The sequence below is a fragment of the Corapipo altera genome, unplaced genomic scaffold (genome assembly GCF_003945725.1).
Source record: "Corapipo altera isolate COAL_440 unplaced genomic scaffold, ASM394572v1 45, whole genome shotgun sequence".
Taxonomy (NCBI): domain Eukaryota; kingdom Metazoa; phylum Chordata; class Aves; order Passeriformes; family Pipridae; genus Corapipo; species Corapipo altera.
Genome location: NW_020884877.1, coordinates 10725979 through 10740367, shown reverse-complemented (window position 1 = coordinate 10740367; position 14389 = coordinate 10725979). Strand labels below are relative to the sequence as shown.

Genomic DNA, 14389 nt, shown 5'->3' with positions numbered 1-14389 from the left:
TTTTTTCTCTTTAGAATTCTTCAGATTATGTTTCACTGAGAATTATAATCTTGTGCATGCTTAGTATTCCATTTCATGCACAGAATTAGAGAACTAGTTAAAAAAACCCCACCATCTCAGTTTCTTAGCTTACTTCCATGTAAATTGCTTAATAACAAAATAGAATAAGAACTGAAAAACTCATAGGCAAACAAGTTCTCAAAGAACACCTAACCATAGGCCAGATCTCCCCTCACTAGTGTTATACTAATAAGGTTAGTTACTACATACATTGTTTCAAATAAAACAGAACAGTAATTACAGCCACAAGGAAATTACCAGTTCTCTCCAGTGCAACTCCCATGATGATAGCTTGCAGCTGACTGAAAAGCTGTTTATAAAATTAGATGGGTATTTACATTCTACCAATATCAAATATGAGTACCAGACGAAGAACAACTTCGTTTACTTGAAAACATACCAATTGTATTGATCTTACAGAGTCTGAAAACAAAACAGCTTATATCTGATACTCTACAAGATTACAGCAAAGCACTCATACTCAAAACTGCTTTAATTCAGTACACTGTTTATTCAAAGAAGACTGTGAAAGCAACAAAACACACTCTTTTAGCACTATGCTAAATTTCAAACCCCACTGATAAAGTCTACAGCTGTCTGCAAATATCTTCAACCTCATCTTCTTTCACAGACAGAACTCTCAGAGTGACTGCCATGATGCAGTACTCTTGTCATAGGATAAAAGTTTCAACAGCCTAAACAACAGACCTTTTCAAACAGGCTACAAGCAAACATGTGAGTTGCTTGACAGAAAAGAGCAAACGCATAAGACAAATTGCTTGTGAAATATGTGTCAGTCTATTTGCTCTAAAGGTTGTGAAATTCATTTTGAGGAACAGCTGTAAGGAATCACTCTCACTCCTCTGGTTGCTGTACAGACTAGGTCCCAGAACATGAGCAAGGATTTCAGACACTACCATAGTACTGTTTCGTAATAATGTTAAGAACAAAAAAGAGTAAGAAGCAAGGCTTACAGTCTGACTTTCAGGGAAGTCCATCTTCAGCAGTTTGTGAGCACATTCTTCAAAGTCTAAGCTGAATAGAAAAAATACTTCTCATTATCTGTGCAATATATGCCATGCTAAAAACATTTCAGAATTATATTAAGATTGATTGTTGCTGCTGAAACTTCAACTACTTGAAAATAAAGTATCTCAGCTGTTTAATTTGCTGGATTTTTATTGTTGTTGTGGGGGGTTTTAATAAACATTCCTATTTTCTGAGTTTGTATCTGAAAATTAATCCAAACTGATTACATCTGTAAACCATCTGAGAACAAGATGACTCAAGCCATTATTATTACATCATCTTACAGAACTACATAAAACATAGAAAAGCAGGAGCTCATTTTGCACATCCTGAAACTCTCTGAAATGCAAGCACTGCACATAAGATCCAAAAGCAGTATATACCACACTCTCCTCTTTACACTCCTGTTCTGAAAGCCTTTAGCTACCACCAATACCTCCTCCCACCCAAGTAAAAGATGAACAAACTTCAGTATGGCAAGAACCTATTTAACAGCAACTTTGAGAAACATAAGAGCCTTTCATACCTCTCAGTATGGTATTAATTCACATGTCTAATGATCAACAGCACAACTACATTATCACACTCCTCATGCAAGTTCAGAACCTGCAGAGTATTACAAGCCATGCCTACTTTAAATGATGGAATTCAGTGGCATGCAACAGGTCAATCTCCCCTCTCATCCCGATGAGACAGGAGCTATAGCACCATGTTTTGATCATTTGTGCCACATACTGCAAGGGGATTTCATTCTCAAGACAACTTCAAACAGTACACTTCAGGGTTGGTATCTGTATACTTTTTTTCCAAGCAATGCAGATGTTAATGGGCCTAAGGAGAACCACACTGCAGAACTCCTCTCAGAAGTGGAGAAAATGTACAGCATTTCTGAGTGTGTCCGTGTAATTTTTTCATAAATTCTTAAAATGCTGTATAATCTGAAGATCACCGACTTTCATTCACTGAGAAAATTCTGATTACAGCAATAGTCACAGAAAAGTCCCAGTTCACTACTCAAAACATTTTGAAACAAACAAGATTTATCTTAGAAAGAGAATTTGGGTATCCATTTGTCAAAACAGTCTGCTTTACACAGTCAGGTCAGCCTCCATAACGAACACTTCCCTACTTTGTTGGGTTTTTTTAAAATTTCATATTAAGAAAGAATTCTAAAAGAAAGAAAATTAGAGTTCACTCATTTCAAAAGAACTACAGTTATAGGTGTACAAAGCATATTCTATTTACCTTGACTGAATAGCAAGATAAATTGTACGACGGAAGGAGACCAGGTTAATTTCTGTTTTGTCGTGAACAGTAACTTTCTGGCCTGGAAAAGAAAAACATGGGTTTGTAAAGAGCAAAACATTAAGGAAGATACATGTAGCAATCTCTTAGCAGAGCTCTATTTATCCTTTACTACATCTGTAGCGCCCTGTTTTTTTTAGAAATATTTAGGAATGCTTATCATGTTTATGTATTTTTTAAATCTTTATTTTTACAGATAAGAAAAAAATAATTATTTGCTTCATCTGTAACTAACAGGAATATTTAAATATTGTTTTAACAGGATAATTCTACTTTTAAATTCTTCTTTTAAAGACTTTTCAGTGACTTAGTCACTGCAACCTCTGGATTTAACATTTCTTGTCTACATTATCAGCAACCTGTTTTCTGCACAATTTAGCTATACAATGCTTTATGTTGCACCCCTGATTTTAACAGGTAATTCTTAGCTTCTATTATGTGTAGGATCTATGTTACATCATTCTGCAAAGTTCTGAAAAATCCGTTCTGAACCAAACCATTCTGTGAACACTCATTTGTAAGGTATTCACTATTCTTTCAGTCTTTTGAAGTTTGAAGCATAAATGATGAAAAGTAATGTGAATGATCATACTTTTCATCAGCCTGGAAGCTCTGCTCTTCTGTGAAATACCCCAGCAAACTAGTAAGGAAATCCACTGCTGTTATTCCACAAGAACAATTACTCATGCAGTCTGCACAAACATTGTTTGCAAGGCTTTTCTCAAAGAAAACTGATACTGTCAAGAATAACAGAGTAAAGTTGCTTTTCTGTTTCTGCCTGTGTTGAATGTTTTAAGACAATTACTTTTATACTTTTTGCTCGTAAACACTTAGATCTGAGAATAAAATGAAAACATTCCTTAACATTTGAACATCTTAGTTTTGCAAAACAGCTAAGAAGGTAAGCTTTCCCATTTCATCTGCAATAAATCACTAGTGAGGTGCCAGTTATGCACTTACCATCTTCACCCTCCTCTTCATCTTCTTCTTCATCTTCCTCACTACTTGCAGCTTCTTGATCTCCTTCAGATTCACTGTCACCTTCATCTAGAATTTCTGAAAGAAGAGTATCCCATATTATTAAGGAATATAGACCATAATATTTTCATTACAAAAAGATCCCTGATCCAACACCTAAAGAGGGAAAGGATATCTCAGGTGGAGAACATGGCACAAGCAAAAAAACAAGTAAGTCATAATTAAAGGAAAACACCACTGGAGAAACAATACTGAATAGCAGGAACACAATGATGAAGTGAATGACAGTTGTCTAGGACAGAAATATCCCCACTGTTAAATAATAAGGCTGGCAACAACAGCTGGATAAGTAAATGCCATATATAAGCAAGTACATAAATATCACATATAAGATGTGTATACACATGAATACACCTACCTTTCTTCAGTGTTTTGTATTTCTCCTCATTTTCCATAAAGTTTGGATCCATCTTGAAAACATCTTTAGAACAAAAGAGAATCTTTATTTAAAATACAAATTGAAGAAAGCAATGAACATTTAATCTTGATTTTGTTTTCTCAGGGAACGCAGTCACAGAATTATCTTCCACTTCTAACTTACTAAGAACATCCTCTGGGTTGTAGTCATCTTCTAATGGCAACATATGAGTAAACTGATCCTCCTCTTCGACTAGATCTAATCCCTCTGGAATAATTGGATGATCCTTGAAGCCATCCTTCCGTACAGCAAACATGACTTCTATCATATACTGAACACGCATATCAATTTTAGATTCATGCAGAATGTGTCGAAGACGGTCAAAGATTGCTTTGGAAAAGAAAGAAATGTAAACATGAAAAGGATTTACTAAATACAAATGACAAAAAGACATGTTTTGGCTAACTATACTTACCATTGATACCTCTAGGAGAAACTTCTGTTAATTTGAGCCCACTCTCTTTAATAAATCCAATTGCTACTTCAATACTGTCATCAGTAGGCCTTTCAAGAAGCAAGGTGAGCATTTCCAAACATAAAACCTCATGAGCCTACAAAAGGAATATCAGCAAATAATTAGAATGCACAGTGTTACACTATCATCACAGTGATTTACTTGACAGATCTATACAGCCTTTGAGGATGTCACAACACAATAATCACACACACAAGGCAACAGCAGCGGGACAAAGCTGCTTAAGAAGAAGCCCAAATTTCAAATAGTTTTACCACCTCTACTTACACCAACTTCATAGTAAATGTGACTCTGCTATTGAGCAAGCAAGCAACGAAAAACATTTTGCCATTAAGAAAAAAATAGAATGCATTTCCAAGAAGTAAATAAACCAGCACTTGCATTACGGAAACTAGTTCCAAGTGCATTTTGTCTATAAATAAATCAGTTCTTCCAGGATTACGCATATAAGCAAATGGCACATCTTGGATTAGCTTCCTCTTTACCAAAATGCTGTACATTCCCAACGCATTCCTGAAACACTGCTTCTTGCCATTATTTAAAATGGAGTATCCTGATTTATCACACATAAACAAGGTGCATAGAGCAGGACATAAATTTGGTTTAGAAGTAACCGAGTCCAGTTCTGCTTACACGAACTGTTGCAAGAAAATTCTGTTTAAAATCTGTGGGACAGAGCCTCAGACGATCCTTGTTTTGCATTGAGACTTGTCTGAACAGTAGCCCAAACGTATATATGAAATCTAGGGAAGCTGTGGAGCGTAAGTGTAATGATAAGTGATGATAACTGCACAATGACCAATGTCTTTTCTAAAGAGATCCTAACAACTTAAGGTAGGCACCACACTCAGGTTTTCAGGAACCATTAGAGCAGGGATTGCATCTTCACTTAGGTTATTGCTGCCTTAAAATTAAAAATTAGCCATATATGGTTTGGATTGAATAGAAACATAAAGTAACATACCACATTCTGATTCATCAAATGTGCAACAAATTTTGAAGATGTTAGACAGAGTTGCTGCAAAAGAAATAAACCAAGAAATTTTAACATACAGAAAAAAAAACCTTTTAACTCAGACATACTATAGATTTGTGCATCTCACAATAAAATTAAGTCATGAGTTGTTTGCAATCAAGACTGTAGACTTTCAAAAAGAAAAAAAAACCAAAAAACTATCACAGTATCAACCCAGAATAGGTTGTCAAAGTTTCAAGATACTCTAATACTACTAAATGTACTAAAGACTGGTCTCAACTGGTCTTAGTTGTGTTCAAGTACGTAATTTGACCACACTTGACAGACAGTTAACACAGCAGAAGGACAAGTTTCAGCATGTTGCTTCTTCACGTTTTACATACCTTGTCATTTCTGCGATATCCTTTGCGAAAATTTAGTATCAACCTCTTGAGAATCAATTCACCAATATTTGGAAACTTTGAATTGATAATTGCCACAAGAGCTGCATAAACATGAGTAAATATTGGAGAGGCACTCTGAGCTTGCAAAATGGATCTGGACAGCAATCCCCTGTAAAAATAGGTAAGTTTTAAGATTTTTCTGGTAATAAGACACGTAGCATTTTTATTCAAACGGTGTTCAGCCAAAGTAAAGAATAACAAGTACTTATCACATAAAATAGTATTGTGCAGTTGGAATAGTTGGAAGATACCAAATGGTCATTTTCAAAATGTTGATTATCATGCCATAAATGGAGTTTGGCAAAACACATTGTCCAAATCTGCCTGAACTCAAAAATTCTTAAAATGGTACCTTATCTTCCATTAAATATTGTTCATTTAGAAATACATTTGAAAATGTATGCAAACAGTCATCTTGTACCTTGCAACTTAGGCTGATTATAAAAACTACTCTTTAGAGCCTAAATAAATGTAAACACAGGGCTCATGAGAATAGTTCTTTTATTATTCTAATGATCTCTCTTACATTTATTATCAAGACTAAAGTCTGAAAAGAATCTGTGACTTATTTTTCAACCCCTCTCAATTTTGCTTTTTGTAATGCTTAGGAGCACACACAATTTGACTTTTGCTATATTACTCCATTACAAATAGGTGAGGGGGGGGGAAGAGCCCTCCAAACGTGAATGTTCAAAGTACACACTGGAATCCAGCTATCTTATCTTCTGTGGTCTACTGAAATCCTCATAAAAACCTCCTACGTGGTACTAAATACAAACAGCCCAGGGATCTCATTCCTACTTACTTTGGAATTGACAAAGGGAATAGAACTCCTACTAGTGCACAGAAGCAGAATATTTCCACTTTGAACGGATAAGTTAATTCTTTCTTACAAACTGAAACTGGTCTGTTTCAGTTCTTATTTATCCTCAACTTAAAAACTCAGAAAACTACTTGACAGCTAGGCAAAACTTCATGTCATTACTTTTATATGCATCTTTGTGCAAGTCTGGAAGTTAGACTTCAGTGTAAGGAGGAGGGAAGTGGTGCCATTTCCCATCTACATTACTTTGACATTTATAAACCACATACAAAAACTTCCACAGACAAGTATATTCTACAAACATTCAATAAGCTAATTTCTAAACAAAAATACTATTGCTTAGATGAAAATTATGTTTCAGGGACATGAAATGTGGGCAAGTAAAAAGCAGTCCTACAAATCCCTGAGGTTCATTATTACTTTTAACAGGAATGACATTCAGGAACTACTTGCTCACTCTCTGGATTTTACTTAATTCTTGTGTTGGTAGTTTGGTTTTGTTTGTTTAAATGGTAGCCAACCTAAGAAAGCCATGCTCCTTTAGACTTGCAGATTTGACCCCCAATGACATCAAAATTAATGCAAGGAAAGTCATCACACAATAGTTGCACGATCACCAGGACCTAGTACCGAGCTCAGGTAGCATAATCATCTTTTCTCTACATTACAACAATAAACAACATAGGCAGGTAACTGTAGTAAAACTTGTATTGCTAAATACTGACTACAAATATTATTTGTCCCAGAGAAAAAAAAAAAACAGCACTAAAAAAATAAACAGCCAGTGACAACCGTAAGTTACAAGCCAAGTAAAACACACAGGGAAAACCTTTAAGAAAGGTTTATTCCACCAAGCATTCAATCCCTTTCCCAAGTAAGGGACTATTCTGCATAGGACAATATAGCCTAAGGGTAATTTTAAAATCTGATCAGACCCCATACACTACACATAGCACACGCCGTGATGTACACGTGAACAGCACACATAGTACCAGAAAAGAAAAAGAATTATTTTAAAATACAAAGACTTACCTTCCCCTAACAATATTTTCCTGAAGCAGCTCATGAATGATGTTTTCTATATTAGAAACGTTCACTTTATTGACGAGACCATTGATTGACTTCTTCAAGGCTTCCCAACTCATCCTCTGATATGCCAAGCTATTACAAAGGCATCACAAATTATTAAAGCATAAATTTTAAGTAGCACTGAGTAAATTTTTATATGGATATATACATATATAAAACTTACATTCACATTTTCGTTTAATCAGTAAAACAGGTTAAGAAATATTCACTGCATAAATGTGAAGATTAGTTCACACCTATACATTTAACTACCAAAAAATCAATGATATACCAAAATGTAATACCAACTCAGTATGTTCAGCTTTCTATGCTGTTCCAAAAAATCCCTAGCTACATTCTGTATCCCACTTTTCCATTTATATTTTGCAGCAGAAGCAAGTACAGTTTTAATCTGATTCTCTTATCTCTCTTCTGACAAAAATATATCTTCAAAACAATGATCACAGCCCTCTAAATGGATCCCATTTTCCCAACATTCTCTAAAACCCTTAAATGTTTTGCTTTCAGCAAAAAGACTAATACGTCACTTTCAACTCACCTATTTTTATCAGTGATTTGCTCTTGCATCATCCTGAGTTTGGCAGGTGGAATATATGCACCACCTGTGCGAGTAAGGATTGGATCCACTTCTTCTTTTTTCTTCTTTGAAGTGGCCTCATCGTGAGCAAGTGAGCTCTGAACTCTCTCTGGACTCCTACGATCGGGTGATGAATACCTCCTCTGCTTCCTCCGATCATATTCTCTCTCCTCCCATCTGTCATAGTGTCTATCTCTCCCCCTTTCCATTCTCCTAAAAAGAAAAAAAACACCCACCAAACACCCAAGGGTTCGTGAAAAGTTTTCACATTTTATTCTTTAAAATAAGTATTTTATTACCAATTAAGAAAGGGTTTGATACCTTCCATCTGAATTTCTGTCATCATAGTATTCCCTTCTTGAATATTCCTGATCATATCTGCTGTCATCAGAGTGTCTTCTCTTTCTGGGAGACGGAGACCCATCATGCTCCATATCCCTGCTCGCAACCCAAGACACAAAACTTCTTAGTAAAAGGCTGAGAAAAGCAATGGTATTAATATAATATCTACTTACAATACAATGTTACAATGCACAACTGTTCCAATTCTGCAACCTGAGTTTCAAGACATGCACCATTCAAATAAAAGAGTCTACTTTTACAATACTTTCTTGTCAGGAAAAAATTATCATAAATCAAAGCTCTGTAAAAGGAAGTTCCTCCCAGAATTTAAAATTAAATATTAAACATTAATAACATTAAATACCAAAGGTAAATTCAGCACCATGCACACTTTTGCTTGTGCAGCACGAAAGTCTTGCCCTAAAATGACAATTGTGGTATCAGCAACATGTGAGTTCAAGTAAAAAGCCAGCATCTAATTTCCATTTTTAAGTCCCATGACAATTTAACTAAATGCTAAGGATTTTTAAAGATGTAGTTCTAGTAATAAATCCATTTAATTACTGTTATATTGACATGCAAGTATTTTATTAAACCTACACTTACTTTTCACCGCTCAGTTATGGTAATACAAAAAAAGAAACACAACCTGATGATTTTTTTAACTTCTCTAAATCACTATTTGAGGTATAAATATATAGAATTGAAAGGTATAAAACTCACTGTACCTGTCCTCTGGAGACAAACTTCCTTGTCGGGAACTGTAGTTTTCCTTCCTCTCATGGCTGGAACCATGCTTTAAGAAAACAAAGAAAAAAAAAAAAACCAAGCCCCAGCATGACTGTGAGCACATACTTTCAGAACAAAGCATAGCACATCTTCAGTTCCTTACTCCTTTACAAGAAGGGCCATCAAATAAAGCTAAAGGCAGTCAGTTATGACAAGAGGAGCTGGTTCTCTTAGTAACATGTAATTAAGTACTGGACTCTCTGCTACAGGATGCTGCAGATATCAAATGCTTATATGGGTTCAAGACACTGGATAAACACTGGAAAAATCCGCACAGGTTACCAAAAAAATTTATCTGGCTCAGGAAGCTGCAAACAGGTAGACTGGGAGTGTATGTGGGCAAGTACTTTTATAGTTGCCCTGTTCCTAAATTTTTCAAGGCATCTGCTGTCAATTACTGCTGGGGGCTAGAGTATACGGACCACTTCCCTGCTTCCTCCTTCCAAATGCCATTTTAATCTGTTGCATCACATGCAACACCATCAACAAAATTCTACCACTTCTTGTTTGGAAAGTGTCTTTCCTCTCTCCTAAAACCCCCCTTTATTGAGCAATTTCTCCCTATCTTCTTGTTTTTTATTAACCATGATTTATTTTCTCATGAGTCATTCCTAGCTTCACATATAAAAACCTAAGTGACACTGTTCTATCTGGCAGATTTGTGAGATTGTTTAAGTCATACACACTTAAACAGTTCACACCAAATTCCATGGGCTGAATATGACATATGGAAATATGGAGTCATACTCAAAAATCAGAGCATGACAGCATCTACAACATACACAGAAAGACATTTCTCAAGACGTTTTAAAACTACTCTGGTAGAGTTAAGAAACAGCTTTTGTAATTTCAGTACTTTTATTCCAAAGGTCCTCCCTTCACTCAGAACATTATTTATCATTTTTCAAAACCATGTTGTCAGACAGGGATTAACTGTGAAATAGGTAACACCTCACCTGATGCAGAAAGTCAACAAAAAGGCTTGCTTGTGCACCTTGACTGAACTTCCTGCAGGAATTCTCACCTCATTTGTTGAAGTGGAACCCTCTCCACCAACATGCTGGAACACTAGTTTTTGATCCATCAGAGAACCAGTTAAAACTACCGGTTACTAGAACACAATGACACCTCCTCCATAAACCAGGTGGTGGAGGTCACCACAGACCAGGGTGGACTGTTATACCACTGATCTCCAAAACTTAACTGGGGAGTGTGTGTATATATGCAAATAAATAATTGCATTTTTGAGATCACTATAATTTATCATTACCTTGCCTGCATCAAGACAATGATGCAAACCCAATGCATTGCATTATTGGCAGCAGGCACCCCTATAAGTCCGTCTAACAAATTAATTTTAGGGCAACATTACCTTTGATGGCAAAGCTAGTACAAGAAATTCACATACTTTCTACAAGGTTTTCTTCCCCTTTCAATAGTCCTTTTTGGGATTATACCATAGAGCAGATAACTGAATTCAAGGTTAAGAAAACCCCTTAAACTGGTTTTTTCCCTGCCAATAATATAATGCAAGTCTATATGTTAAGCTTCCAAGAAAGCGGTAATAAAAATCTTCGAAAAACATGGAACATTTACTGTATTTAAATCCTATTTAGCAGATGGGAAGGAAGCAGTGGGTCTTTTTAGGATGATCCACTCTCATGGCTTCTACATCATCCATCTTTGCCCAAGTATAATCAAACCCACAAGTGTTCAAAGAAGTAAAACAATGTAATGTCTGTCTCTGTATTTGGCCTTATCACATCTCCTTGCAAAAGCACCTCCTTGCAGAAGAACTTGTTCCCATCAGCTCTTCATGACCAGCCTTTCTGCCACAACTTAGCCTTCTTCCTTGTCCATTTTGATCACAATGATTAACTGAAAGTGTCCAAACAGTCCAAAACTCTTGCTAACTGGCTTATTTTAACAGACGAGGAAGCACTACCACAACCACCAAACTGAGAAAATAGCAGAAGCATCTCTATTAATAGTCACTTAAGTCAGAAAAGTTGGATCCAAAAGGAAGTTTATGCAGGGTCAAACTTTAGAACACAGGTAGAGAAATACCACAGATTTGAGGCAGTGTATCAGAACAGCATCGCTCTGCTAAGCTGTCCCAAACGTAGTGTACTGTACAAACACAGCATTTCTAAACGATAAGTTTAAAAAATTAACTTTAAATTTTTTCTTCTTGCATTCCTAAAAAACTCACTTCCATCCATTCAGAAATGGACCACACAGCTTTCTTCAACATTCACAGTATGACATAAAGTTGCCAAATTAACTGCTACTTACTGTCACTTTATCTTATCATTTTAAGATCACTGTTAATCTTTCTCTATTCCTCCTCTCTATTCCTATGTTCCCTGTTGAGCCATCATCATTCAGTCAGTTTTGACGAACTACTTTATCATTATATCCCAATAATATTCAGGACTTTCAGTGTTAGGACAACAGGTGCTAGAAATAGCTGTAATTTACTGACTCTTACAGTAGTTCTTACTACTAATAGTATTTATCTCATAAACAGCTACTGTCAATTACAGCTATTGCTTGCTTTCCATTCAGGAAGCTTGATGTAACATAACATCAACTACAGACCTAATTACCAGTAACATGGGAATAATCAAACCTCACAGTTCAGGTTGAAGAACACTTACATTTACTTGTGTCACCCTGCTCTTCATCTCGACCTCCTGCTTTTGGATGAAGTTCTAAATGTGCAGCAACCAGACAACCCAAGCTGGAATTCAGCATATGAAAAGCATTTCACCTGTAACACATATGAGATAACCAAAAATCTTACGACTGCACACGGTGCCGGAACCTGCACTTTTTATTTTGCTCTTTAAAGCCATGCTTATATAGATCCTTAAACCAAAACAAGCAGTCCCCTGACCCTAGCCTATTCCGCTTTCTGGCGGTCACACAGCCCCTGTGGCAGGAGAGCGGTTGTGGAGCAGCACCGGGAGCTCACGGGCACAGCCGGGCCCGCGACCCGCTTGCCAAGCCACGGTGAGGCTGCCGAGGCCCTGCCACCGACCCCACGGCCCGGCTTCCGGCCCGGGTCCCCCCGCCCATCGCGCTCTTCGCGGGGCCACGGAACCGCCCGGCCCGCGGCCTCTGCCAGCCGCGGAGCGCCTGCACGGCAGGGAAGGCCGCGACCACCCGACCCGCAGGCGCACCTGGTCGGGCGGCGCTCGGGGGCTCCCCCTAGTCCCACGGGGAAGGCGGTGAGGGCCGACCCGCGCACACCCGCTGATTTCGCACACCCCCCGCACACCGGCAGCCCCCGCACACCGGCAGCCCCCGCACACCGGCAGCCCCCGCACACCGGCAGCCCCCGCACACCGGCAGCCCCCGCACACCGGCAGCCCCCGCACGGCCCGCGGCCCCTCTCCCGCACCTCCGGGCGCGCACGGCCACGAACTGCGTCACTTCCGGCGGCGCGCAGAGAGTGCACGGGCCCGGCCCCGCCCAGCACCGCCCCCGCGCGCACGCGGCCGTTCCCCCCCCCGCCTTCGCCGCCATCTTGCGGGTGCGGGAGCGCGCGGACAGCCCTTGATCTGGTGTTTGAAATGAACGTGGTAGTGGGAGTTGTTAATAAATAAATAAATAAATACACAAGGCAGGAACTAAGCCGGCAGAATGGCTCCTTAGAGAAGTGGTCACGGCCCCCCAACCCTGACAAGAGTTCAAGGAGGGTTTGGACAATGCTCTCAGGCACGTGGTGTGACTCTTGGGGATGGTCCCATGCAGGGCTAAGAGCTGGACTCGGTGATCCATGTGGGTCCCTTCCAACGTGGCATGGTCTGTGATTCTGAGTGACTCACCGCAGTTAGTGGCTCTATAGCATGGGCTGTGCTCCCTTCGGTTTGCCCTGCATTTCTCTAGTGCCAACCACTCCTCCGGTGAAGGGTCTGGGAAAAAACACCCTGTTGTTACCAAATGTACAAGGTTCCTGTCAGACATATACATAACAGCAAGCAAGCAGTCAGCTGGCATCCCTTAAGGATGGAAACCTGCCCAAAGCATCTCTGTAAAATGTAGTGAATTCACTGAGTGAATTGGGTACTGTAGCACACACTTCTGTCACTTACACATGTACTGCGGGTTAAACTGCTTGAAATATGTTCCAGGAGATACACAGTGCGCTATATACCATGTTGAATGTTACAATGCTCTTAGGGCACCTGTGTATTGGGGGGGGGGGTTGACCTCTGAAAGTTCAAAGTAATTCAGCACCACAAATCCACAAGAACAGAGGGCCCATGGCTTATTATAAAGCCACGGGCCCTCTTGAATTGTGGAAGTAATTAAATGCATTGGGGGGGCGGGGGGGGGGAAGGAAAATGCTTTGTAAGGTCTTAAAGTGCTTTTGGTTCATTTTTGGTTCTTGTGAGATAAATGGAAATGAAAATGAAAATAAACTTTTATAGACACAGCAGATCAGGGTCAGGAAGGCATTAACTCAGCCGAGAGCCAGATGGTTCCCGCAGGGATATCTGTAATAGTGCTGTGCGGCAGTGCTGCTCTGCTGCGCCCACCTGTGTCTGTGTGCAAGTTCCTGTGCCTCCGTATGTAGTGGGACACAGAAGTGCCTCCATATGTTGAGAGGTAGAAGATGGCAAGGAGGTAGGAGCAATTCTCGGAAAATGCTACTCGCAATTTTCCTTTTCAAACATAATTTAGTGAAACTTTTCTCAAGGTTGGAAAATGCTACCATTTTTTTCTTTCTTTCTGTAGGTTTTTAAGTCAACTTATTTGTTCTCTACTCAACAGTATGGTACTTCTGTTTTGTCATATCCTGTAACACACCTGTAGCACTGCTTTCATTGCAACAATTATTACATGCTCAAATCACAATGTAGGAGGGGATATTGATGATTGGACAGATCTGGTTTATCTAATGCAGCCATAGAAGACTTGTGTCCTTGACTATGAACTCACAAAAGAGTGAGAGAAAGGGAGCAGCTGCCGATGACTGAGATCACTGCACATGCTATGCAGCACTTTAACTCAGAA

General features: G+C 38.8%; 1 protein-coding gene across 1 annotated transcript in view; it reads right to left on the bottom strand.

Moving 5' to 3' along the window:
* The window catches only part of CWC22 (CWC22 spliceosome associated protein homolog), a 28293-nt gene extending 15467 nt beyond the window's left edge, over positions 1-12826 (bottom strand). Inside the window, exons 1-14 of the mRNA XM_027637242.1 lie at positions 12771-12826; positions 12025-12137; positions 9304-9371; positions 8555-8671; positions 8195-8446; positions 7600-7728; positions 5685-5853; positions 5290-5343; positions 4266-4401; positions 3974-4180; positions 3791-3853; positions 3355-3450; positions 2335-2416; positions 1035-1095 (exon numbers count right to left, since the gene is read on the bottom strand). Of these exons, the coding sequence (XP_027493043.1) occupies positions 1035-1095; positions 2335-2416; positions 3355-3450; positions 3791-3853; positions 3974-4180; positions 4266-4401; positions 5290-5343; positions 5685-5853; positions 7600-7728; positions 8195-8446; positions 8555-8671; positions 9304-9371; positions 12025-12051 (1461 nt within the window). The 5' untranslated portion in view covers positions 12052-12137; positions 12771-12826. The remainder of the gene's footprint in view (positions 1-1034; positions 1096-2334; positions 2417-3354; positions 3451-3790; positions 3854-3973; positions 4181-4265; positions 4402-5289; positions 5344-5684; positions 5854-7599; positions 7729-8194; positions 8447-8554; positions 8672-9303; positions 9372-12024; positions 12138-12770) is intronic.
* Between the last annotated feature and the right edge of the window lie 1563 nt (positions 12827-14389).